The 25,476-nt window shown below is 47.0% G+C and overlaps 1 protein-coding gene and 1 pseudogene across 1 annotated transcript in view; one reads left to right on the top strand and one right to left on the bottom strand.

The window, feature by feature from the left end:
• Window positions 1-25,476, bottom strand: part of CTEXP (kinase family with ARM repeat domain-containing protein) — a 130,464-nt gene that overhangs the window by 98,993 nt on the left and 5,995 nt on the right. The window contains exons 2-4 of the mRNA XM_087385900.1: window positions 16,008-16,106; window positions 15,612-15,763; window positions 12,409-12,481 (exon numbers count right to left, since the gene is read on the bottom strand). Of these exons, the coding sequence (XP_087242026.1) occupies window positions 12,409-12,481; window positions 15,612-15,763; window positions 16,008-16,106 (324 nt within the window). The remainder of the gene's footprint in view (window positions 1-12,408; window positions 12,482-15,611; window positions 15,764-16,007; window positions 16,107-25,476) is intronic.
• Window positions 22,882-24,192, top strand: LOC147893882 (uncharacterized; annotated as a pseudogene).

The raw sequence follows: 25,476 nt of genomic DNA on the forward strand, positions 1-25,476 counted from the left end.
AATATGAGCAGTGTTATTGATCACCCTGACCAGAGATGTGCCCCACTCTTCATATATGAGATCAACCAACTCAGGTCTAGACTCATGAGATCCACCATGGGACACGACCATAGACAGCAAGTGACAACAAACTTCTTCACAAGCAAAGAGATGGTTGGGAGATGCCAAGGCCGAGATCCCTGACTTTCAGGCATGAAAAGTCAGTAGAAGACGAGACACAAGCCCTGCGAGCATCAATCTCATCAAGGAAACCACATTGTAGCATCTAGGTGACACGAAACCTCAATGTCATCCCCAAGTACACCCTACAGACAACCATCGAGGACGATAGCAACTACTCTTGAGACACTAAGACTCCCAATGGGACTCTAGTCAAGCCCACACGGAGCTCAAACTACTCGTGACAAACACTTGATTCACGATACATGTTAGGACATGACAAGAACTACTCCCGACAGATGGGGTCTTCCCTATCATTACTAGGTTCACAAGTGTTTTATTTTATCTTCTCTTTTCCGAGGGTGCAATAGTCACCTCCACTTCACCGCACAACATGTGTATGTACTTTCACATTGCCTTCGATCTCTTGGTATCATAGGCTTTTTTGGCCATTCACAAAAGTTGATAAACCTTTCTTTCTTTCTCCACTTCTTCAAAGCCTTTGGATGTTTAATGTCTATGTAGGCTTAATCTACCAAGTTGGCTTAATTTCTTAAATAATATCTTTCAGGTATCCTCGGAGCATTTGCGCTTGGCTGGAGTCATCAATTGATGTACCAGAATCCTAGAAAGCCTTCATGTACCATTAAGGAAGCTGGCCCTTCTTCTTTGGAAATGCCCATGGTGGTAACCCTTGCATTAGTTTTTATACACTTTTCTCCATGAACAGATTTCCATTTTGGTCTCTTTGGGCTTCAAATACACCTTGGGTCTCATGTTCATGGAACAAGGCATCTCTTGATAACAATCTTCTTGGTACATGGGTTGTAGATTCAATATTACTTTGTTTCCAACATGGTATCAGATAAAGATGCACTTCTTACTCTTTCTTTACCAGTACTCATCTAGAACATTTGAAAAAAGTAAACAACCGAAAGCTTCAAATGCTCTATGGAAGGGCTTTTACCTTAGTAGGCTTCATGTAAAGTCCATTCATTGCCTGCCCTACAATATGTTTGCCCTTGCCCATGGTAAGACCTTTGCCTTCAACATCCATTTCCCCACTGCACATATAAACTCGTTCTTCCATTTTGCAACACCATCCTACATTACAAGATCACTTGGGATACCTAGTGCAAAGGTTTGTAAAAACTTCAAACTCATCCTCAATAGCCCAAGGATTTTCCACATCCTGTTGTGTTAGTGACACCCTTGTTCTTTGATGTCGGTGACACCCCTTGTTCTGTAAATCAATATTTGTGTTTACATGCTTGATTGTGTCGTGGAAGATGTGTCATCCAATGCTCTAGGCATAATTGGTTTTATAGCTCCTGTTCCCACATTCACCCTTACTACGGTGTCACGATTCTGGATTGTCAGTCTATCAGTTCCCCAGTCATGGAGGACTGACGCTTCTCATAACCAAGGACGTCCTAGTAAGATTTGATAGGATTTTTTGGGAAGATCCAAGATTGTGAATTGAAGGGAAAAGCGGACTCCTACGACCTTTGTGGACACACCATTCACTATTCCCAAGGGTTTAGTCCGTGAATCATCGGCAAGGCGTATGTTGAAATTAACCTTTTGCATTGGTGGGAGACCCCATTCTTCGTACAGCTCCTTCGATAGGACATTTACACCTGCTCCACCATCTACTATGGCTTGGACTTCACAATGAGCATACTGAATGTGGAAGCTCTTTCCTTCTTAGCAAGGAGAAGGGCTCTGTGTTCGATCTCTTGGCCTTTGAATCACGATAAAGGTTATCCCTAGATGGCAACCTCTGGCTCTGATACTATGTAGAAAGACACTGGGAGCTTGCTTGCTAGAGGCCAACTCCCCTTGCAACATAAATCCCAAGAACGCAAAACGAGTATGAAAGACAACTCTCAAAGCAAGTTGTAAAGAAGGCAACATAGATCTAAAAGAGAACACAGATATACAACCAAACCAAAATAGATATAATGGGTGTTAACTAAGTACAAAAATTGCCATAATATGTACCAACACCTTCAGCAAACACACGTCCAAGTAAGGTACTAAAAGATGGCTTTTTTTTGCTGCACCCTCTCTGATGAACTCCATGTGCCTCTTTGTAGGCGTCGCTATTTGCTCAAGGTAGAGCACTCCTACAAAAGTTCTGCTCTGATGTTCGTAGTAGACACAACTCCCTTCCACACACTTTTTATCCTTCCCTTATAGAGAAGATAATTAATAGTGCAAATTCAAAGAAATTGCAAACTGTAACTGCCTCTAAAGAAGCAACGTCACTGGCCTTTGCCTTTCTAGAATCACATAATGTGATGCTCAAACAATGTAATATAGCCTCATTGATGCCATCTAAAACACAAGTGATGCAAAAGTAGATTGTAGTTGTAGACGATCCACAAAGGTGGTAAATCTGTAGGGGGCAACCTAATAAAGAAGCACAATTCAAATTGCACGGTACGGTCATCTACACTTTGCCATGGGTTCCCAACTCACTCATTCCAAATTTTAGTGAGTCTGGGAAGCTGAACAGAACCAACAATCCTATATGGGAAATGAAGGTTTGTAGTCTTCTCGTAGCCACAGAAATATGGGGGGTGCTGAGCATGTCGACGTGTTGGATGCCTTAAGTGCCAACAAATCCAAATAGTGTGGAGTGGAACTTGAAGGAGTAGTCGCTCTTGCCATGATTATTGGGATGACTGCATATGCTAATATACCTATATCTAGCTCGCAAATACGGCACGTGAAGTAAGGAAGATCTTACAAGATCTTTAGGAAACAAAAACTACTGGAAGGATCATCATGCTTCAAAATCTAGTGTTCACCATGATGATGGGGAAGGATAATCATACCATGACTTCCTTGTAAGAGTGAAGGTTCTCAAGGATCAATTGGCAACAATTGATCAAAGGCGGACATTAATCGATTGGCCATGCTCTTAGTCCGCAAGCTTCCAAAGAGCTATCAAGGGTTTGTGACAACTTTCACCACTAGAAAGAAAGAAAAAAAGATACATTAACGTCCACGAAAGACCTTGCGGGCCTATGGGACAGAGTGATACAGCATCATTAAAAAAAAACTCATACATGCGACCAAGGGCTGATGCAAAAGGGTGCGCTAGGGCCCTTTGCTGAAAACTAAGCTAAACATAACTCTTAGCTCGGACTCAGAACTCAAGCTCAAATTCTCCTACCGAGCTGAAGCTCAAGCTGGGGCCCGGTATCAAGATCCGGCGCCTAGTATCAGAGCGTCCCTCCTGTGGGCCATGAAGATGTCACGGATCTGTATCTGTTGAGTATTCTCGCGTGGCAACGGTGGACACGATCGTCTCGATCTGAGGACCTGACGAGCTATATGTATAGTGATCCCACGCATCTGGCGGTCCCCTCTGAGGAGGGCGGCAATGGGTCGTATCTCAATGGTGCGTGGTCTAGCAGCTATGCGCATCGTGTGTGGTCGTCGGGTGGCTGAGCCATGCTGTCCTCGTATCAGCTATCTCCTCCTCGATCCCACTGTGTTCCGTGACCTGCCTCTGGGTAGGGTCTGCCCCTACAACCTGTGACCCATCTAGTGTCTGCCGTGCTCGAAGCTGCCTCAGTTAGGTCTCCCTGTGTTGGCGCATCTCCATCAAGTAGAGCCCTATGCACACCTGGTCCTGGAAATGTATCAGTCGCAAGAGTGGGCCAAATCCAATCCCCTCCTGATATAGGCAGTGGTAGCATCCTCGTATCTCATAGTAGGCCGGACAGATGCACAAAAAGTGCTCCTCAGTCTCAACTATCTCCATATCACATATTATACATATCCTCTACTCTCTGGGTATGTGTGCCCAATGGCGATCCTGAGTGCGTGGGAGACCCCTTTGTCCTCAAGGTAAAGTGGCTTGATGATAAACCCATCTTCCGATACTCTCAGGAAGTGGTCACGGTAGAACTGCATCTTAGTGGGGAGCTCTTGGTCCCCCCCCCCCTATCCGTGATGTGTGAAGCTGTAGGAGATCTAGCCGTATAATACGATTGATCTCGTCACGTGGGAGTCGCTCAGGGGGTGCATCCATACTGTACTGAAAGGGGGGGAGCCTATCTAGCTGAATACCATGCCTCGCTAGCCATGTGCCTATGCATGCATACCAGGTGTCTGCGCCGCTCTCTGCCAAGCGTATGGAAGCATGTAAGGCCACTCTTGGTAGTCTCCAGTGAGGTAGGCCCCAAACTTTGTGGATGCATGTCACTATCTGGAAGATGGCATCAATCTGAAGGGGTGTCATTGTGAACTCTGCATGTATGATCTCATGTGGGACTGAGGGCTTACTCCGAATCATCCTGGAGCCCATGAGAACCTGCAGCCTCTCAAATGTCCTCCATTCCGCTATCGGGAGGTCACACCCCCAAAAGGGTGCAGCATACATGGCCGTCGGTCGGACGAGGGTGTCAAAAAGCCAGCCCTTCATCGGAGGGTCCTGGAAGTGGGCTTGGAAACACTCTCTCTCCAGATGGGCCAATGCGCCCCGTCCCCCGTGCTCTAGCGGCGTGGGTCATCATTAAGAGGGGTCCTGAGAAAACCGCACCCAAATATGTGTAGGATTGCACTATCTCCACTGAGGCATCTCTGTATGTGAAACTGTGTCGGTGAAGCACCGCCCGTGAGGGGTTGAAGATCATAACCTTGGTTTTCCTAAGGTTGACTGTCGAGTCCCTCTCTCTATAGAACACCTCCAAGGCATCCAGATGTCTCTGTAAGCCCTCTGCTGATGATGATATGAGTACTATGCCATTTGCATATAACAGTATCTATATCATGAGATCAGCCAGTGGCAAACCCTCCCCCCCCAAGACGGTCTAAGAAAGATGTGATCTCATCAATGTAGAGTCCAAAGAGCGTCGGGGAGAGGGGGCAGCCTTGCTTCACCCCTATAGTACTGTCCACCCAATCCGATATACCTCCTGGGGCTCGAACTCTCCCTCGAACAGACTCGTATAGACTCATGACTCCCCAGACCATGGAGTCCGGGATATGTAGCTCACGTAGTCTCGTGATCAGACGAGATCGCGGGACTGTATCGAAGGCCTTCCGAAAGTCTACAAAGCATGTGTAGACTTTATGATGTCTGGACCTAGCCTCCTCAATGATAGTCCGCAAAGTGAAGATGTGATCCAAAGTAGAGTGTTATCTCCGGAAGCCTGCCTGTCCTAGTGCTCGCTGCCCCTGAAGCTCCGTGTGGCTGCTAAGTTCCCTCTCCAGCACTGATCCATAGATCTTGGCCAAAGTATGACCAATCATGAGGGTGCGGTAGCTTCCGGTATCCATGGGATCCCCTACCTTATGTATCGGTACGATGGTGGTGGTGCTCCAGGTAGGTGGAAAACTGTGGCATACTACGTGATTGAACATCCATGCCAAAATCGGGGCCAGGACCTCATGCCCATGTGAGAAATGCTATGTCTGTAGTCCTTCATGATCCTGTGCCTTCCGATTGTGTAGACGGCGTAGTGCAGCCCGTACATTCTGTGTGGTGAACAAATAACATGTGGTAGGCCTGGGCATACCAGACATGTCAAGTTGTGCCTACCCGGGGACATCATACAGGGAGCATGCATATGTGTGCCACACAGAAGGGTCAGTGATGGGAATGGGTGGTTTTCCTTCTGATAGGAACCCCCATCCGATGGTGGGGTCCCCCCCGGAACGAGCTAATAATGTCATCCATCCTGTGTGTAAGGAATGCACGTCTCTTACGCCGTGTCAGCCGTCGATAAATCCGCTGTGCCTCAGATGCAGACAAATGGCCCACGCACATTCCCGTATCAAGTGTGCTCTTAGAGCCCTGCACTCATCATCAAACCATGGGTTCTGTGGCATCTTCCCATCACGGGGCCGTGCAGGCCTAGTCGTGGGGAAGGACCTTATGGAAGCCTCCTGCACTACTGATACCAGCGCGTCTGAGGCATGTGCTAGGTCCATGTCATCATCGTCTCTGAGCAAGTCTGGGAGCTCTCTACTCAAATGGCCCATATACACTGGGTCAAGTACTCTATCAAAATGGACCTGGATAGCTGTCGGTCTCTGCGGGGCCCTCACTATGGTGGGTATAGTGACAGAAATGCAGAAGGATAGGTACGTGTGGTATGCTCCGAGTGGGGGCAGAGGCATTGTGAAGTCGAGTATCCTCGGCGCAAAGGCTAGTGGCCCTAGTATATAGTCTACAATGCTCGATCCTCCCCCATGAGGGAAACATGTGAGTCCCCTAGATGATGGCCATCTCTGAAGGCCATTGTAGATGATCAAATCGTGTACTGCGCCCAACTCTAGCAGGTGCTGTCCATATCCTGTCATAGGTGCACTGTCTGCTGAGTGCCTCAGTATCCCAAGCTCCTCTGCATCGAGCTTTGGAACTAGGTGGGGGTCCCCCTCATGTGCGAAGTCCAAGAGGCCCACCTGTCTATCCCCTATCCATGCATTGAAGTCTCCCAAGAGTAGCATGTCACCCAGTCGAGAGAACTCAATGATGTCCTCGTAGATCCATCTCAAATGAGCTGTTCCCCTCCGTGGAGACCTCACGTGCATACGTCGACGTCATGGGAGGGAAGTAATAGACTGCAATGAAGAGAGGACGGGAGTCTGGCAGCTGGATCCGTATCCACATATGTCGAGCATGTTCCTCTTTCCGTGCCTCCAATATGAGCAGTATCAGATGTGTCTTGAAGAGGACAGCCACCCCTCCTGAGCCTCGAACCCCGCTGTCTCTCCTCAGCTCCATCCAGTGGCTGACTCCCATGTGTATCCTGTCACCGTGGGTAGTCCTCTCTCTGGGCTCTCATGTGTCTTTGTGTAGAAAATCATGTCACGGTCAGCGTAGGGCTCCAAGAACCCTCCTGGGTTAGACCAGAGAGTGCCATTACAGTTCCAAACTGCTAATTTCAGCAACTTCTGTGTGCCCAGCCCATCATTTCTGAACCGTCATAATTCCCCCTCATCTTTATCCTCCTCATCGTCTCTATCTGATCTTATTGTCCTCTCGCGTATGACCACTTTCCCATCTCTATAGACCGCCCATTTTTCTTCCTATCTTGCTGCCATTACCTTCACCATACCCTCCCTACGATGTTCCTGCTGTAGTATGGTGAGATCATCGTCTAGGAAGGTCCTCGTGCCCTTCAGCCTAGCTCTCATGCTCATGAAAGTGGACCTGTCTCCTTTAGTTCGGAACTTGATCACTAGCAGCCTTGTGGGGGCATCTGCTTTGCCTACCCTCCAAGCAGCCTCGCATGTGATATTGACTCCCATTTTGGTAAACAGAGATTTTGCATCATCCATAGGGGTGTCACCCAATGGTAGGCCTCTAACAAGTGCATTTAATGCCTTGCTGTCCCGCCTTTTATCCTCTTCAAGGGCATCTGAGATGATCTCTTTTTTAGGGGCTGCTGTGCTTTTCTTCACCACGTCCTTCCATTCTAACATTTTGGCTTCCCCCTTGCTGATTTGCAGTTTTAATTCAGCGTGCTTCCCTCACATAGCGGACTGCATAGCCGCTATGTCTTTGCGGAGATTGGCGTTCTCATTTTTCAGCTCATCCATTGCATTGCATGTGTCCCCAGGAATCCCTTTCAATTCTTTGAGCTGCTGTATTTCCAACTCCATTGCTTGCATCTTATCTGTGAGGGATGTTTTCTCTATCTCCCATTCGTCTCTCTTAGTTTTTTCTCTTCTCCATTCTTCCTGGAGTTTCCCGCTGTGTTTCTTCACCTCGTTTAGCACTTTATCCACGACTGACTTTTCACTAAGTAGGGCCACATTAGTTGCTTCCAGTTCGTCTATTTTCTCAAAAAGAGTAGTGCAGATTTTACTAAGGCTAGCTAGGACATTTGCTGCTGTCTTATTAGTTGTGCCAGATGAATATGTCTGCATAGCGCTGCCCAAGGCCTGTTTTCCCCATTTGTCTTCGACACAACCTAGTGTCCGCATGATGATAGCTGCAACTGTAATCCCTGTTTTGTATTTTATTGTGAAGGCAGAAAATAAATTGACTTACATGCTGTCATATCTTCTTCTTCATTTCTGCATTTCTTGCATTTTTTTTTCCCCTAGCATTCACTGACATGGTTGGTCTACATTCGAGGTCGAGGAGGGGCTGAATGTCATGAAGTGGTGGGAACCCTGGGGTGAAGCTGAGCTGAATTGCCCGGGGGGGGGGGGGGTGTGGCGGGCTGTTGCCGGTGGCGCTCAGTGTTGCTGGCTGCTGTTGGTGGCCCTGCGCATACCAGGCGGCTGCTGCTGGTGACCCTGCACGTACCAAGCGGTGCTGCTGCTGCTAGTTGGTGGCACTGCTGCTAGCTGCGGCGCAAGCAGGCAGGGCAAGGCAGAGCAGCAAGAGGCAATAGGGCAGTGGGAGAGGCGGAGCAGTGGAGCAGGGGCAGGGCAGCACGCAGCGCACACAGGAGAGAGGCTAAGGGGCCACGAGGCTAGGCGGTAGGCAGAGGCAGAGAGGCTAGTCGGGGGGGAGCGGAGAGGCTTGGCTGAGAGGTGGCAGGGCTAGGCGGGAGGGCTGAGAGAGAGAGAGAGAGAGAGAGAGAGTACTCCAACCGAGCCCTCCTAACGGAGAAGGAGCGGAGGGTGGCGAGGAAGGGGATGGTGGGGCAGTGGTAGGGAGAGAGGTGGGGAGAGAAGCGAGGGGGGGGGGGGAGGCAGAGAACAGACAAGGACAATCATGTTCGAGGAACTAGGCCCATTGTTGCTTCACAAAGAAGCTTAGATGAAGCTATATGATGGAGCATGAATACAAACTCACATAAAGGCACGAAAGAACAAGGAAATTACGGGAGGTACTTGGCTTGCTCCAACGGTTAGCAATACCAAAGTAAGTCTCCCAAGTATGTATCATCAATATACTTCCTTAGAGATCTCAATAGACTGCTTCAGGATAGTTGTTTATACAAGAATTCTCAATCAGATGGAAAATGGCTTTCCATGCCGATGGAGGGGGATTTCTCGTTGCAGAGGTTTTTGACGACAGTTGCAAGATTGTTCTTGAGATAGTGGCAAAGACATCAACAAGTTCGAGTTGCTAATCAATGGAGATGATCACAAGGCTCCTCCAAGCAAGCCCAATTGCATGATGCTGGAAACACCAAATGATGATCCTACCAAAGCCTTTATGGTGGAGTCATGAGATTCTATAGTATCAAGGAAAGATGATCGTGCCCAAGGAGGACCAATGGGCGACATTCGTACTCTAGAGATGGTTGGAGGGACTCCTACCAATGGGGATCAAGGTGGACCAGCCACAAGCATCTCACAATGCAGGATATCAAGGACCAGGACGCACATGGTGCTGTATGAATGGAATCTGTGTTTTAGGGAAGCTTGCATGTACGAACCTGGTGGTTGGTCAAGATCGCATCGCGTGGAGTCGAATCTGATGGAGCGGAAGGTGCAAAGTCGGAATTAGCTTATGGAGCATCTGCATCGACATGTGGGTCTGGCCCACTGTGGGTCGGTAAGAGGGGGCCGTTGGAATGTTAGGGTCACCTCCCCACTTGTGAGCCCCTATATGGGACAAGGATGACATACGCCATAGGTTGGAAAATGCAAAATCACATCTGAAATCTAATCCTACATGCAACCAACTAAGGATTCAGAAAGCACACTTCAACTACTAAAAGAACTCATATCAAAATGGAGCTACAACACAAGGTCTAATATTTCATGTGAACAAAGCACAACAAATGATCTCCATGCAGGATCCTCCTCATCCCTACAAGGCTTGTTGGAGGACCAAACCTCATAGCAGAACATCATGAAAGCTTAAGACAACCAATAACAAAACTGAGAACACACTCTTGCTTACAACCTCGACATCAAGCCATTTTGTAGAGGATAACCAGACGAAGCTGAGCTCACAGGTGAGCTAAACATGCAATAGGTCAGTGCCATCACTTGAGAAATCCAAGGCAACCATTACGTGAAGCATGGCGCACCAAAATGTTTGGGGGAGTGAGCAGGAATAATAGCAAAACTCAAGGCTGGCATCTCGTAGCCTCTCATGCAATACAAAACAGCCAAATGTCGCTTAGGAAGACCGCCATGCAGACATTGATGCTAAGCCACAGCTGAAGGTTTGTATTTCCAACAGAAAAGAGAGGTAGGATTAGGGCTGCCATGTAGGCAGCAGACTGGCTGTCACATGGGCAGCAAACATACCTTCATGTATCAGTGTGCGGAAAGCCTGTGAGCAGCAATGCACAGCTGAATGGGGCCAGCAAAAGGACTGTATAGCGTTGGCAATACTGTCCAGGCAGGTACTGCAGATCAGGAGCAGCAGCAGTAGATGCAGTAGGGCAGTACAGCAGCAGGTACTGCTCAGCATGACTGCTGGACAGGTGGGATACAGTGGCACATACAGAGGTCCTGGAGACAACAGCAGGGCTGGAGCAGGAACCAAAGGAAAGGTGCCTATCACAGGGCCTTAAATAGGCTTGTAGACAGGTGAGCTGAGCGGACAGTAGACAGACTGAATCAGCCCAGTCTGTGGGCTAATTGGTTGGCCGACCGTCCAGTCGGCCTAACCTAGCACATCAGCCAGATTGGGGGGCATCCAGCCCCTATATATTCTCCGCACTTTAGATAGCCTTGAAACAGGCTGCATCCAGAGCAGCAGAAGAGGCCCAAGAAGTCAGCATCACCAGTGCTCAGCTTGCAGCACATAAGTGAAGAGCAGTGGGAGTCACCACATTGAAGAGTTCTTGCAGGAGCATAGGTCGCTGACATCTGGAACAGTCCTAGGTGCAGATCTACAACGGTAGGAGAGTATAAGGAGTGCGCTGTGTTTGCTGAGAACATGAGAGCAGAACCTTTGCAGGAGTGCTCTACCTTGAGCAGCTACTGAAGCTCACACGGAGACACGTGGCAGAAGAGGAAGAGTTTACCTCAGAGCGTGCAGTAAACGGAGCCATCTTTTGGTACCTTTCCTTGGCAATTGTTTGCTGAAGGTGTTGGTACATATTGTGGCCTTGGTTAACATCATCACATCTCTTCTAGTTTGGCTGTATATCTGTGTTGTCTTTCAGATCTGTGTTGCCCTCTTTACAGTTAAGCAAACACACGCTTTGAGTTGTGTCTTTCATGTTCATGTGTTGCATTCTCGGGAGAAATCTTTTAATAGTCCTAACCAGCCACCCCAAGACTGAACCAAAATGAAGTAGATTCATATTTCGTTATGCAATTTTCCCAACAGAACAACATATCAATTTTGTGTAGCATTTATTTTCTGATGCTTCAAATGTGTTATTTCACTTGTGTCATTCAATGAAATTCCTATTAAATTTTGACGAAGAAAACTGAATTTTTGTCCCCTACATGGATTGCATACATACCTAGAACATACAAGGCTTCGCCAAGAAAACCATCTCCCATATTGCAGGCTATGAAAATACTAATTTCCGAAAATAGTATGAATCAGTTAATAGACGTCTATGAAACATTCCCAAAACTCCACATTCTTGGCCTGCAGTTCTACTTCAAAACTTTTTAATTGATCTCCACAGTATATTAGGATCAAACTTACAATATACCTAGATGAATCCAGGAACATTCCCAAACTCATCCTCTAAAAACACAACATAGTGCAGTTTCAATCTCATGATAGTCACTCACAAGGTTGAAAACCATAAACTCCATCATGCATAGCAGGGACTAGCTACTATGACATCCCCACTGACGTCATCAGCGCCCAACAGTGGGTGTAGACCATAGTATCAAAATATGCTCTCACACATAGAAATCCACACACCCACACATACTTGAGCATCCATTTATACAAAGTCTTCGTACTGAGTTTCTATCGGCACTCCGGAGGTGAAGGGCAGACTCAGCCATGATGAAGGCTAGCAGTAAAGGAGAAGGCTAATCAAAAGGTAGTCCAAAATTTCTTCATTCAAGCTACAACTGCTTGTGAAGTCTAAACGTTTTCATTTTAGTCTCTCCCCAACGAGCATCTAAATCTAAATCTAGCTGATAGGGCAACGCACCATTTAAGATAGAAAGAATTATCACAAAACCAGCAGGCCGCAACTTGGACGAAAACTTCACAAGGTGAAATTTGCATGTCCGCTAATACGGCAGAAGCATATACCTAGATGAATCCAGGAACATTCCCAAACTCATCCTCTAAAAACACAACATAGTGCAGTTTCAATCTCATGATAGTCACTCACAAGGTTGAAAACCATAAACTCCATCATGCATAGCAGGGATCAAACTTACAAGTTTACAATCATTGTTGAGAAAGCTAACTGCTTTTGCTACTTGATGAAGTCCCCATGCATAATATTCATCCCTGCAAAACCATTCACTTGAAATTTATTACTAGATATGAAACAATGGTATCACGTTTGAGACAACACCCCCTTACAAAGACAAGTTATAATTGACTTAAATTGACTTAAAGATAGAAATCAAAGTACACAAAACAGAACCCAAAAACATTCATGACCTAGAACGCCTGAAAGTAAGTGGCATGTTGTCTACACTCAGTAGCATAATAACATTGACAGCTCCTCAGTGAAGTCCATGCTTATGAAGTATGGAAGAACGAGGAAACAGGTCGCATGAAGTTGGTTTTTCAATCAAACTATTGTGGGGCAAAAACCTATACAAGAAGGAATGGAGACATCCCTAGAGTTCCCATCATGAACTCGTATGTGGAGCTTGAACATTACACTGATGGAAAGCCCAGATTTCTTCCAAACTTGGCATCATAAACAATTCAAAAACATGTCCTGTTTTAGATTCATGAGAGTTCAGTTACAAAGCTTCAAACCAAATATCATGGACCAAATGATTTGAACTCTCTCTCTTACTCATCACTGCCCAAAAGCTGGCAAAGGATTCATGCATATGAATCTGTCCATTTGAGACCTCCTGCATTTACACATAGGGCAAATAGTCTGGGTTTCTATCAATTCTCTGGAGGTAAAAGGGAAAACTCACCCATGACCAAGGCCAAAGAAAGAAACAAAGCTAACTGAGTACTGAAACTATGATCTTGTGCAGCTGCTGCCACTACTGGCATACAAATACATATAATGAAGGTAGAACCTCAAAGATTTCAGGTATAAATATGCAATGCATAGGTTCTATCGTGTATGTTCAGAAATATAAGAATGCATTCACTTTCTGTATTTATTTATGGATAGCTCAGCAACCCGTAACGCAGCCACAACAAGGGTCAGCATTCAACCGAAAGCTAGCCATATATCAGTGAAACATTGTTTGTGAGCTCAACACTCCTGTGGCACACATGACACGTCCAGGAGAGCTTTTAAGTTTACCGGCCACAACCACTGTTCTTTTAAAAATGTGACATGAGAAACATGTAAACTATTCTCTGCAGACTGGCTTGGAGGTCATATGATTATCTCGTGAATAATCCATAGACCTAAAAATCACAACTTAGGACGTCAACACAAGTTCAACCAAGGCTTGAAGCCAGCCAAAATACCGCATGAAAGGTTCAATCCTTCGTTTCTGGAACTAGCTCAGCTCTGCAAAAGATACTGCAATGACAGACTATCACTTTTCAATATACTACCAAACCTGCATCCCACAATTGATCTGCATTTTTCTCCGTTGAAAGTAAGGCTGCATTTGCAATCCTTAAATGTATTAGTTAATCCAAATCAGAAGACATGGAAGCTTCCACATTTCATGAATATCCTGCTGCCAATCAAAGCAATGCTCAAAGAGTAAAATAAGTGAGCTTTAAGCACGAAAAGTGAGAATCAGCATTATCAAATACAGGACCGTTGCAATCCAGGCAACCTGAAAAAACTGTCTGAAGCACAACATCATGCATCTTTTTAACAACTCCTGTTGTTTCAAACCCACCTTGGGCATCTTGTGCACTGCTTCTTCTCACATACTTGTAAGACCACTTGCCATCTTTGCAAAGATATCCCCCATGTGTGGTAAATCAGAGACACGCACAAGAAGCCGCGTCATCTAGCTCCACCTACAGGTGCAATTTTCCGTCACAGCCCACCACAACTGAGCCAACTAATCTATTGAGGTCAGTTCATAAATCAAACCTCATCTTTCATTAAATGCTCTTATTTACAGAAAAATCCACAGCTCCTGGCCTCCAAGAACCCAGTGGTCATGGACCTCAATCTTCAAATTCCCCTTCAAGGTTCTAGTATTTTCCTAATTCAAATCCTGCCTCGCCACTAGGTGGTGGCCTTGGCAAGCTTAAGTCCAAGAGACTTCTACTCCATCTTAAAATTTCAGTCATCTCACCGTGTACCATGGGAGGCTGTGCAGGACTACAGCAAAAGTTTAGCAAGTCAAACACGTCTTTGCATACGTTCTGTTACATAGGGAAAAGTGGAAAGATTACAAAGAGGGTAGCCTGAACAAACAAGTCTTACCATGCAAGGCGAATCCCCTTAGTATGCATTGAAATGCACGATCTGCTTACCAGAGAGCGCAAATACTTGACAACGTCAGATGCTGGCCCCAAAATGTTTCAGGAGGATCGAATAACAACTGGGGCTCACCCATGTCTTGATATGGCATAGAGATTGCACATGTACGCATAAATATTATCTTTTACAGTTCTACACTTTCAAATTCGTCTTTTAATTTTCAGAGGTCAATCCATTGTACATAGACAAAAGTAAACATCAATGTTATATTGACATACGAGATCATGTATCATCCACCATAAAAATGCCATAAAAGGAGAAGTAAGCAAACCAAAAATCCAAAGCTATGCCATACTGGGAACACCAGGTCTACAAGGGGGAACGTTTGGGAAATGTTTTCTGCAATTTAACAACATTATTGAACATCAAAAGTCGTTCATGGCCATTGGAGTCCAATAGTGCCCCCATGGCCTCCATGAGTTCTTGAACATCATTATTGAATATCAAACATCATTTCTGATGCTTGGATTTCGGCGGTGTTCTCATGGTCTCCATAAGTCACCAGACTTTGACTGCTTAAGTAGATTGCTTTGAACAGTAAATGTGTGACAAACAACATCATTATACACAAAGGGCTCTTTACAACACCACAATTTCTCAAGAGGCACACACTGATGAGTTCTATGACAACATGGAAATTCTGTAATTTTATAAAAGAAAATTAATAAATTGGGGCAAAAACCAAAAAATACAGTCAAGACAATGCTGCATAATTCTGATACACAAAATCGAAAACTCATAAATCTTCAGACCTTCATGATGTAGTCAATACACAGTATATCTTTGCATACCTTGTGTTTTTGGAAACAAGAGGACAAAGACTCCATGAGCATTCAAGACACATGTATCAAGACAGTTTTGACAAACAGTATTGCCAATGTATTATTAAACAAATTCACAAGATCAGCTGCAAACCATGTAATTCCAAGGACAAAAGGCTTTCGAAAACATGCTTGTAGCAGCACTTAAGAGAGCCAAATTTACCTTTGTGTTCCCTCCAAGCTGAGCTCCTTAATTTTCTCTGCTAGTGGCATCACGGGCTCCGTAACAACATATATGGTTGGCTTCACCACAGACCCTTCCACCAACTCAACCTCAGTGCTATGCAAAAATGAAAGCACATTTGGGTGTCGAACCTGGGAAGAAGATATATCACATGAGAAAAGAGATCAAAAACAAAGTCTAGAAAAACTAACGTGCTAAAACCAATGAGCATATAATACTTCCCTATAAATTTCACACGGCATCTTCCAAAATTCTTGATCTTGAAGGATCTTGCAATACAAAATGGCAGCATTATGCAGAACCTTAGCTCCTATCTCTTTAGCTCAAACTCCTTTAAACTTGTTCATTTATTTTAGCAGGTTGTTTTGAACTCACAGTACGAAGGCGTTTCACACCATTCCGAGCTGCAGCAAGCCGACCATCTTGATTGTTTGAGCAGGTCAAGGAGAAAATTGATACAGCAGTGTTGTCGTCCTGCAAGGTCAACAACTTCATTGTTTCCACAGGCTCTTCCATATATTGGCATAGACAACCTAGTCAATAGTGAGTTCCTTTTCAACCGCGCCTCTATAACAAACGTCTAATGCCTAGTATATCATCTACTTCTGTCTCTAAGGCACCATAAAGATTAATTACTGGCTTGCAGAACTCTATTTATCTGACTATAGAATGCAGTATAAAAAATCAAAAAGTCTAAAGGACATAGAGACCAATTGCATGTGCTATTATTGTAAAATTCTATCTTTCAAAGTAGAAATATTGGTAAAATCAAAGAGAGGCATGGGCTTGATGCCACTTACACATACATAGGCTTGATTACCATTAGTTGGAGCATAAACAGCTGTACACAAGGTGCCAAATGTCATTATTGCATGCACTTCCACCTATTTCGCCTATATATATTTCTCAAGCCTTTGAGGTTTCCAACATATACCTTACAGACGAAAGTTTTCACCTTGAGAAAGCCGATTGAGCCTATACGTTGTCCCCATGCTTTCACTTTGCACAAAGGTGCAAGGATGCCTTCATGTGGGCTGTCACATGGACTCTGCTTGGTCCTTCATGATATACCCACAAGAGGGCACATATATTTGCAGCTCTTCTTCAAAAAGTAATCCCGCAATTGCTTCTCACCATATGCATTCCATCATGTGATCTTGCTGTCCACAATAATTACACAAGACTTTGCACTTCCCTTTGTTGAATTGCCAGTAGATGGGCAATTTTCGTTGCTCTTTTGCAGTCCATTCTTTGCACTCCAAAGCTTCTAAGTCAATGGGTTTTGCAAGAATCTGAAACAGGAAAACCTCAGGCAGCAGCAATTCATTGATTGCAAGAAAGCCAAAATGACTGAATGACAGTGGGACCTGGGCTTAAATGAAAACCTGATGGAGGCATGTCCCAAGAATGCACACTACACATGTATATCAAATGCAAGACTCTAGAAGAACTATCTAGCCAACAATTCAGAGATAATGTATGACCATACTGAATGCTATGAAGGCGTCACCTGTCACAATCCTCCTAATCCTGGCACTTAATGGCCAAGCTTACACGTGCAGATTGCTCACCCTAAGTGGCTTGCTGATTTCTGCCGCCCCTCTCTCCCTGCTCATTGTCCAAACAATTAACTTCACCATCCCTACCCCCTCTTCGCTGCTCTTCTGTTCCCTTCTGCTTCCTTCAATTCTTCCCCACCGCTTTCCCCTACCTTTGGCTTGCTCTTAGGCTTCTTTTCACCGCGCCCGGCCCCCATGCAGCTCCTCTAATCCCCAGGCTCCTGTCCCCCCCCCTTGGCCTGCTCACAGACCTTCCCAATGACACCATCCTGCCCACACTACAAGCCTGTCAAATGAAATTTTGCAAATGATTGTAGGGGTCTTTGTCCTCTAACCCTTTCAAGTCCTGGGACTTCACATTGATGGGTTGAGATGCCCATCTTATGGTGCCTTGGGTACCAAGGGGCTCATTGATCAATGTTTTTCCATCTTTATGCCATCTGGTCTTAGGGGTGCCATCCTCCAATGTCTTGAAAGAAAGAAAGAAAGTTTATTAAAGTCTTCGGGAGACCGTGAAGGTCTATGAGACTAAAGATAACTGATACAATGAGCATAACGGTGGTGGTCTCAAAACGGGCCAACCAACCGTTTCTACAAAAAAGAGGTTATGAAGGACTATGTGTCTAGTCCTGATACAAAAAATATGTGTCTACCTCCAGATGATACAAAGAAGAAGAAGGGGGGGGCCACCAAAAATGGGGCAGAGGGGGGAGATACAGTATACATGTGCAGGTGGTGATCGTCAGAGACCAATCATAGAGGGGCCGTCAAATGGGAAGTCGGAAAAAACCCTGCGATAGATGATTGGCCTCTGATGTCACGCGGCCTAGTCGAGCTCGGTCGTCGGGGGCGACAGGTGGCCCTGTGGATGAGGGCAACGGTAACCCCAGTGGGGCGGGCCGAGAGCAGAGACGAGATGTCATGGACCTGGATGTGTGAGTCTGTCCGCTGACGCGGCTGTCGTGGCTCTGGCTCTCGCTCACGTCCGCGTCGTCGGCTCGACTGAGAAGAGGTATCCTGTGACTGAAAGAAGTCAGTGATAGGCCGCTGGGTGTCCTCACGCTGTGTGTGCTGCTCGTGTCGCCATGCTCGGAGAGAAGTATCTCGGTGGCGGGTCATCTCATGTAAGAAAGCGGCTAGGCACCGCTGATCCGAGAATTGTAGCATGTGTGGGAGGGAGCCGAATCCGTTGCGGAAGAGGCAGTGGTATCGGCCTCGAATGGCATAATAGATAGGACATCTGAAAGCAAAATGCTCCTCCGACTCAATCTCCTGTAAGTCGCAAAGTGGGCAAAGGCGGTCCTCTCGTGGGATACCCTCTGCGCGTCCACTCTCGATCCGTAATCGGTGTGACGAGACCCTAAACTGACCGAGGGAGATCCGGGGCGCATGTGGTAGATGAAGTTGTGTGTAACCCGGAGGTGTGATGAAGCCCTCCTGTGAGATCTGGAGGCAGTGTCGGTGGTAGAAGTCGAGCTTCACAGGAAGCTCGGACTGAAGAAACCATGTCCGCCAGGTGTGGAGCTGGAGCAGATCCGCCCAAATGAGCCGGTTGACCTCCTGGTCAGTGGGGGAGAGAGGAGATGGTGGAGCGTCGAGGCTGTACTGAAAAGGAGGCAACCGGTCTCAGGTCTCACACTTCTTATTCTTGCATGTTTGTGTTCATGGTGAAGGATGCACCTTTGCGCACCTTTGGTCGGCTGTGCACTTATGGTCAAGTGGGTGTTTTGACTCTGGGCATTGTCTTTGGTTGTCCTGCTTGCACACCTACCCTCTTGGTCAAATTCTTGTCATGACTCCAGACTTCTTGCTATGTTCGTTGTTGGTCTCTTTGGATGCCCTCGCTCATAGCTTGGTGTGTACTTCAGCTCTTCATGCTTCGAGTAACCAGCATAAGAGCCTTCACCTTCGCCTCGTCATCATCTTCTCCTTGCAATTCACTTAAGACCGCAAAACTTTAACAAACTTATCGAGAAAAGGAGCAAGCACCTCATCCGAGCGTTGGTGGTAAACGGATGGACCATTTTTCACACCAAATGGCATGACTCTAAAGCAAAAACAGCCCCAAGGTGTAATAAATGTTGTCTTCTCTTGATCTTCTGGTGCAATAGCTATCTAAAAATATCCTGAACATCCATCATATATGCTGTACCGCCGCTCATGGCCTGCAACTTTATCCAAGATTTCATCGAGGAAGGGCTAGTTGCTGCATTTAATGGCTTATAATCCACGCATACCCGCCATCTATAGTCCTTTAGCCTTATTACCACAGAATTTTCCCAATCAGCATTCTCTACCTGATAAATGAAAGCCTCCTTCAAAAGTTTCTCTACTTCTGCCTTGAGCTCTTGCTTTTCTTCGGGTCCCAACCTCCTCAACCTTTGAAACACTGGCCTTGCACCTTCCTTTAAATCTATTCTAAAAGGTTCCCCTGAAAATCCCCTTATTTCCTCATAGCAAGTGATGAAAAGGTCAGGGAATTTTTCAGACATCCTAAGATATTCATACCTTTCTTGTGAAGTGAGGCTCCCGCTTTTGGATCTTGGAACTCCTTGGTTGCATCAGATTTTCCATAGTTAGTCTTCCCTCCTCTTCAGCATCAAATATAGCCATTAGCTGCACTTCTCAGGGGTCTTCCTCACCAAGAATGAAAGACACCTGACCTTCCTCCTCATCGGAATCTTCACTCTCCTCTTCGCTCTCACTTTCAGTCTCTTCCTCTTCGTCATCATCTTCATTCAATTCCACATGTCAAAACACACGATTATCACTCCCTTTCCCCAATTTTGAATAGCACCCACCTTTCATAGCCAAGGCCTCCCTAGAATCTGTGGATAAGCTCCTAGACCTGCTGGCATAACATGACAATTAACTTCGGAATGTACATTGAAAACTTCCACATCCAAATCCGTTATAATACCCAAACATTTAACTTTAGCATGATTGGCCAATCTGATTTTGTACCCGAACTGAACTGAAATCTTTAATACCAGCTTCTCCACACATGACTGTGTGATTACACAAATATGAGCACCACCCTCTATATATGCTTCTCCTAAACCGACACCCTAGTGGCAGGCCTCAATCGTTGGGCATATGCCGGGCAAGTCTTCAATGGATATCACTCCCCTAGGTGGCTCCGAAGCAACTTTCTTAGTAGGATTGACTGCTCATTTCCATTCCCTCTTCAACTTTGGACACATACCCATCATCTAGCCAAAAGTAATATCTGCTTTTCGCTGAGCCAAATCCTTCACCAAGCTGTATTCTTCCTGCTCTTCTCCCAAAGGTAATCCATCACTTTGTACCGTCTTCTAGGCCTTTTTCTTTGCTTGTTCTGGAGGCACAGTTACCATCAACTTCCCCTTCTTCGGACTAGGTCATGTTTCTCCATTGCTTTGAGCTCTAGTTCTCTTTGCAAACAGCATTACTTCTAGGACTTCTATCAACCCAATTAGATTCACTACCTTACCTTTCCCTTTATCATTTGCATTCACGAGTGTACCAGCATAACCACTAGTGCTAGGCTAAGAAGGATCTTGAATCTCCACCTTAAAATCATTAGCCCTATTGTTCAAGTGTTGTGGCAAAGGAAAATCTCACCTCCCATACGAGGAGGCTTGTCACAATAGTTGTAGTGGCCCCACTCACCACAATTAGAACACTGCACATTCATAGCATACATACCTGGACCTCTTCCTCCTTGCCATGGTGGCTGCCCATTCTGATTTTGTAGAGCTCCAACACCTCTACCTCCATAAGACCCTCTTCCCCTACCACGACCTGTATCAACATATTTAAGCTCATATTCTTCATTAACTCAACCATCTCCTAGAGGTTCTCTTTCAAAGAGTCATCTAGCCGCCAAAGAAAGTATTGTCTCTTCTCTGGCAATCGGAACAGCTTCAATGCTAACTGGTGGACCCTTTAGACTTTTCGGGGACCCCAATTGTCCCAATATCTTCATCTTCCATTCCTTCTCTCGTGCATACCGTACTGCCTCATCAAAGCGAAGAGGGTTCTTCAATTCCACTTTCAATCTAAGATCCAACTTAAGGCCTCCAACAAATCTCTCCTTCTTAATCATTTCGGGTGGGATCTCCAAATGTAAAGCTGCTCTCCAATGGTTCCACAATTCATAGAAATGAATCAAGTATTGGTCACCATCTTGGTTCAGCGCCTATTGATAATTGTATAGCTCCTTCCAGATTCCATTGGGGTCTCTTTCTCAAGCATATTGATCTAAGAATGCAGCTCTCACTTCCATATATGTAGGCTCCCGCAGGGGGTCTCGAACCTCTTGAAACGTTGCTGCGTGGTTCTGCATCCATGTCTTGGCTTCACCTTTCAAGCAGTATGTCAAGATCTGCAACAACGCATATTCCTATCCTTCGGGCAGCATCTTCATGGGGCACACTTACCAAGGGACGGCATTCCGTGTTCCTGGAACATGGGAACGTTGTTCCCAAATGGATGGCAATGCGGGAACGTCTGGGGACAATTGGGAACGTTTCCCAGAAGTGGGAACGCCTGGGAAACATTCCCAAACGTTCTGGGAACACGATCGGAACGCATTCCGGGCTGGGTCTCTAGCATTCCGGGTTTAGGGCCGCGCGGGAGCACAGTTTTGGCGCTGACGGGGGGCTTTAAGCCCTCTCCAAACCACTCCCCACCCCCTTCCACTCAACCACTCAGCCTCTCATGCCCCTCTCTCAAGCACTCAGCCCACTCATCCCCCTCTCTAAGCTCTCATCCGCTTAGCCCACTCAGCCCCCTCTCTAAGCTCTCGGGCCTCAAGGCACAGCGCCTTCCACTCCCTTCTAAGCTCTCTGCTCACCCACTCAGCCCCTCCGTCTCCTCTCAGCCCCTTCTCTCCATCTCCTCTCTCAAGTCTCAGCGCCTTCTCTCCATCTTCTCTCTCAGCCCCTGCTGAGTGCTCTCCATCTCCTCTCTCAGCCTGTTCTCTCCATCTCCTCACCCACTCAGCCCCTTCCTACCCTCTCAGCCCACTCAATGGCTTCTCCAAGAGGCATTGACTCGGATTCGAAATCTGAGTGGTGGAATGAGGTGGATGACATCGTCAAGTACCCCAATGCGAAAGGAGGAGGAGCATGCAAATGATTTTGCCGCTTCTATAAGAAAGAGAAATCAGGAGGAGCAAATCGAGTGCGAGCTCATTTATGCAAAGTAACGAATAAGGGCATTAATTGCTGCCCTGACGTTCCAAATCATGAGCACGCACGCTTTGTGGCACTTGGAGAGAGACTGGACATGGAGGCAAACCGACGATCTGTCGTTCTTGATTCTCGAGGTCGACCACCACCAGCCCCGAGTGCAGCAATTGCTTCTGCTTCTATTTGGGAGTAGAGCTTCATCGACCACTGCAGGGGCTGCCACTTCAGGGGGCCTAAGAGTCGTGAAAACTAGCCTTGTGGCCTCATGGCATCTTGGGAGGAGGGCACAGGTAGATGCAGCAATGGGTCAATTCTTTGATGGAGCAGATGTACCTACAGCAAAGGCCCGCAATCCTTACTTGATTGATATGGTGAGAGATTGCAACATTTGGTCCATCTTACACTCCCCTCTCTTGTGAGGCTTTGCGCACCACGATCTTGGCGACAGAGAAGACAGCCATAGAGCATGCTTTGGCTCCCATCAAAGACATATGGCTGAGATGCAGTGCCACATTGATGGGAGATGGATGGAGTGACACTAGGAGCCGCTCTATTCAGGGCATCATTGCATACTCCAGAGGGGCTAGCTTTGTCATTAAAGCACTCGATAATTCGGAGTCTGGAAAGTCAGCCGAGAGGTTGGCAAGCATTTGGATGGAGGCCATTGAGTACGTTGGGGCACAGCAGGTCATCCAATTTGTTTCTAGTGGTGAGAACTCCAACAGAGCAGCGGGGAGGTTTCTTGAAGAGAAGTACCCTCATCTTACCTTTACTCCTTGCATGGCACATGGGCTGAATAATCTCTTGAAGGATTTTGACAAGCTGGATTGGGTGGAACCTACTTTTGAGCAGGGTAATCATGTTGTCTCTTTCATCACTCGGCACCACTACATCTTGGCTATTTTTCGCAAGATATCCCCAAAGAAGACTCTCTTGAAGTATCCTAACACACGCTTTGCATATAATTTCATCATGCTGAAGTGTCTTTTTTAGTTGAGAGCTCGATTGAAGCAGCTTGTTGTTTCCGTTGAGTGAGATGCATGGCATGAAGTAACTTTGCAGGGGTTCTTTGCAACAACCCACAAAAAAATATATATGCAGGGGCTCAGAGATGCGAGTCCATCGTCTTGGATGACATTTTTTGGCATGATCTTTGCCTCTTGCTTAAGGTTTCAAAGCTGCTGTTGAGGCTTGTAGATGGGGATAGTTCTTGCATTGGGAAGGTGTATGAAGGACTAGATAGGATGATCGAGACCAATAAAGTATAGATGATTTATATGCTTGGAGAAAGGAGGAATTGAGGACTCTTGCAACATAATATCATTCACCTTTGGAGGCTGCAGCCTTTGTTTTGGATCCAGAATTCCAAGGGAAGGGGCAAGAAACAGATAAGGAGGTGGTGCAAGGATGGGAGAAGATATTCAAACGACTTATCACAAGTGCAGATGATAGAAGGAAGGTGCGGGAGGAGCTATCATATTATAGGCAAGGAAAAGGGCTGTTCGGATTGGAGGATGCACAAACAGACAGGTTCAAAATTTCCTCCACTCGTTGGTGGGAGGACATGGGGCAGATACTCCATTTTTGCAGGGTATGGCCATTCGTATACTCAGCCAGGGTGGTGGCTCTTGGCCTGTTGAGCGGTTGTGGAGTAATTTTGGAAACATTACATCCAAAAAGAGGAACAGGCTTGGGGTTCAGAAGGTAAATGACCTTGTATTTGTTAATGCAAACTTGCGTTTGCTTAACAAGTTCAGGGCAGATTGCACTCTTGAGCCATATCTTGGAATTCAGCCATATGAGGACTCCAAATTCGATAGTGAATAGTGTCATTCAGTTTCGGTAGGAAGTACACCAAACTTTGAGCTGCTGCTCCTCCCCGCTCCCTTGCTGCACCCTCTCCCTCAGCCCGTCCCTCCCTCTCTCCCTTGCCCTCAGCCCCTCCCTCTCCCTCAGCCGCTCCCTCCCTTCCCCTCTTCCCCTTCAGCCCGCCCCCTTCCTGCTCGCTTCCTCTCCTCCCCCTCTCAGCCTGCTCCCCTGCCCCCTCCCCCTGCCTGCTCCCTCGCCCCCTCCCTGCCCCTCCGCCCCCTCCCTGCCTGCTCCCCCACCCCCTCTCTGCCTCTCAACCCACCCCCTGCTCCCCCGCCCTCTCCCTGCCTCTCCGCCCCCTCCCTGCCTGCTGCTCCCCCTCTCTGCCTCTCAGCCTGCTGCGCCCCCTGCTCCCCCGCCCCCTCCCTGCCTGCTGCGCCCCCTCTCTGCCTCTCAGCCTGCCCCCTGCTCCCCCGCCCCCTCCCTGCCTCTCCGCCCCCTCCCTGCCTGCTCCACCGCCCCCTACCTGCCTCTCCGCCCCCTCTTTGCCTCTCAACCCGCCCCCTCCTCTCTTCCTCCTCCCCCTTCCCTTCACTCCCCGCTCCCTCTCCTCCCCCTCTCAGCCTGCTCCTCGCCCCCTCCCTGCCCCTCCCTCTCCTTCCTCTCCCTCTCCCTCTCCTTCCTCTCCTCTCCCTCTCAGCCCTCCCCCTCCCAGCCCGCCCCCTTCCAGCATCTCCTTCCTCTCCCTTTCCTTTTCCTAGCCTGCCCCCTCCCTCCCTCTCAGCCCGCCCCTCTCCCCTTCAGCCTCTCAGCCTCTCCCCTTTACCCCTCCCCTTCTCGCCCCTTCCCCCTGCTCCCTCCTCGCCTCCTTCCCCTTTTTTCTACCCCCCTTTCCCCCGCAGCTTTTTTTTGGAGCGGAAGGAGCCTTTAATTTGTTAGAGTCGGCCTCCTCACCTCGATTGGCGATGGATACTCCGTCAGCCAATCCTACTCCACCTCCTCCGGCCGCGAAAACTATTACCTTTTGACGAGTTGCAGCAGCTCAAGAAGGATGTAGAGATTGAATGCTCTACCACGTTGCTAGCACGCATCTTCGGGTCTCACCCCTCCAGATCCCAAGCCAGAGACTGGATGCTTGCGGCTCTCCCCCCAGACCTCACTCCTCGGTTGTTAGATGTTCGTCTTTGGGACGAGGTTTTTTCCAGGTTGTTTTTGACACTCCAGAGGCTGCGAGCACTGTGCTCAAGGCATGTCAAATTCAGCTTTCAACTCAGCTTTGAAATCTGCAGTTATATCCTCATT

This window comes from Dipteris shenzhenensis, chromosome 15 (genome assembly GCF_047967505.1).
Source record: "Dipteris shenzhenensis isolate YYH24624 ecotype China chromosome 15, Dip_SZ_1.0, whole genome shotgun sequence".
In the NCBI taxonomy this organism is placed as follows: domain Eukaryota; kingdom Viridiplantae; phylum Streptophyta; class Polypodiopsida; order Gleicheniales; family Dipteridaceae; genus Dipteris; species Dipteris shenzhenensis.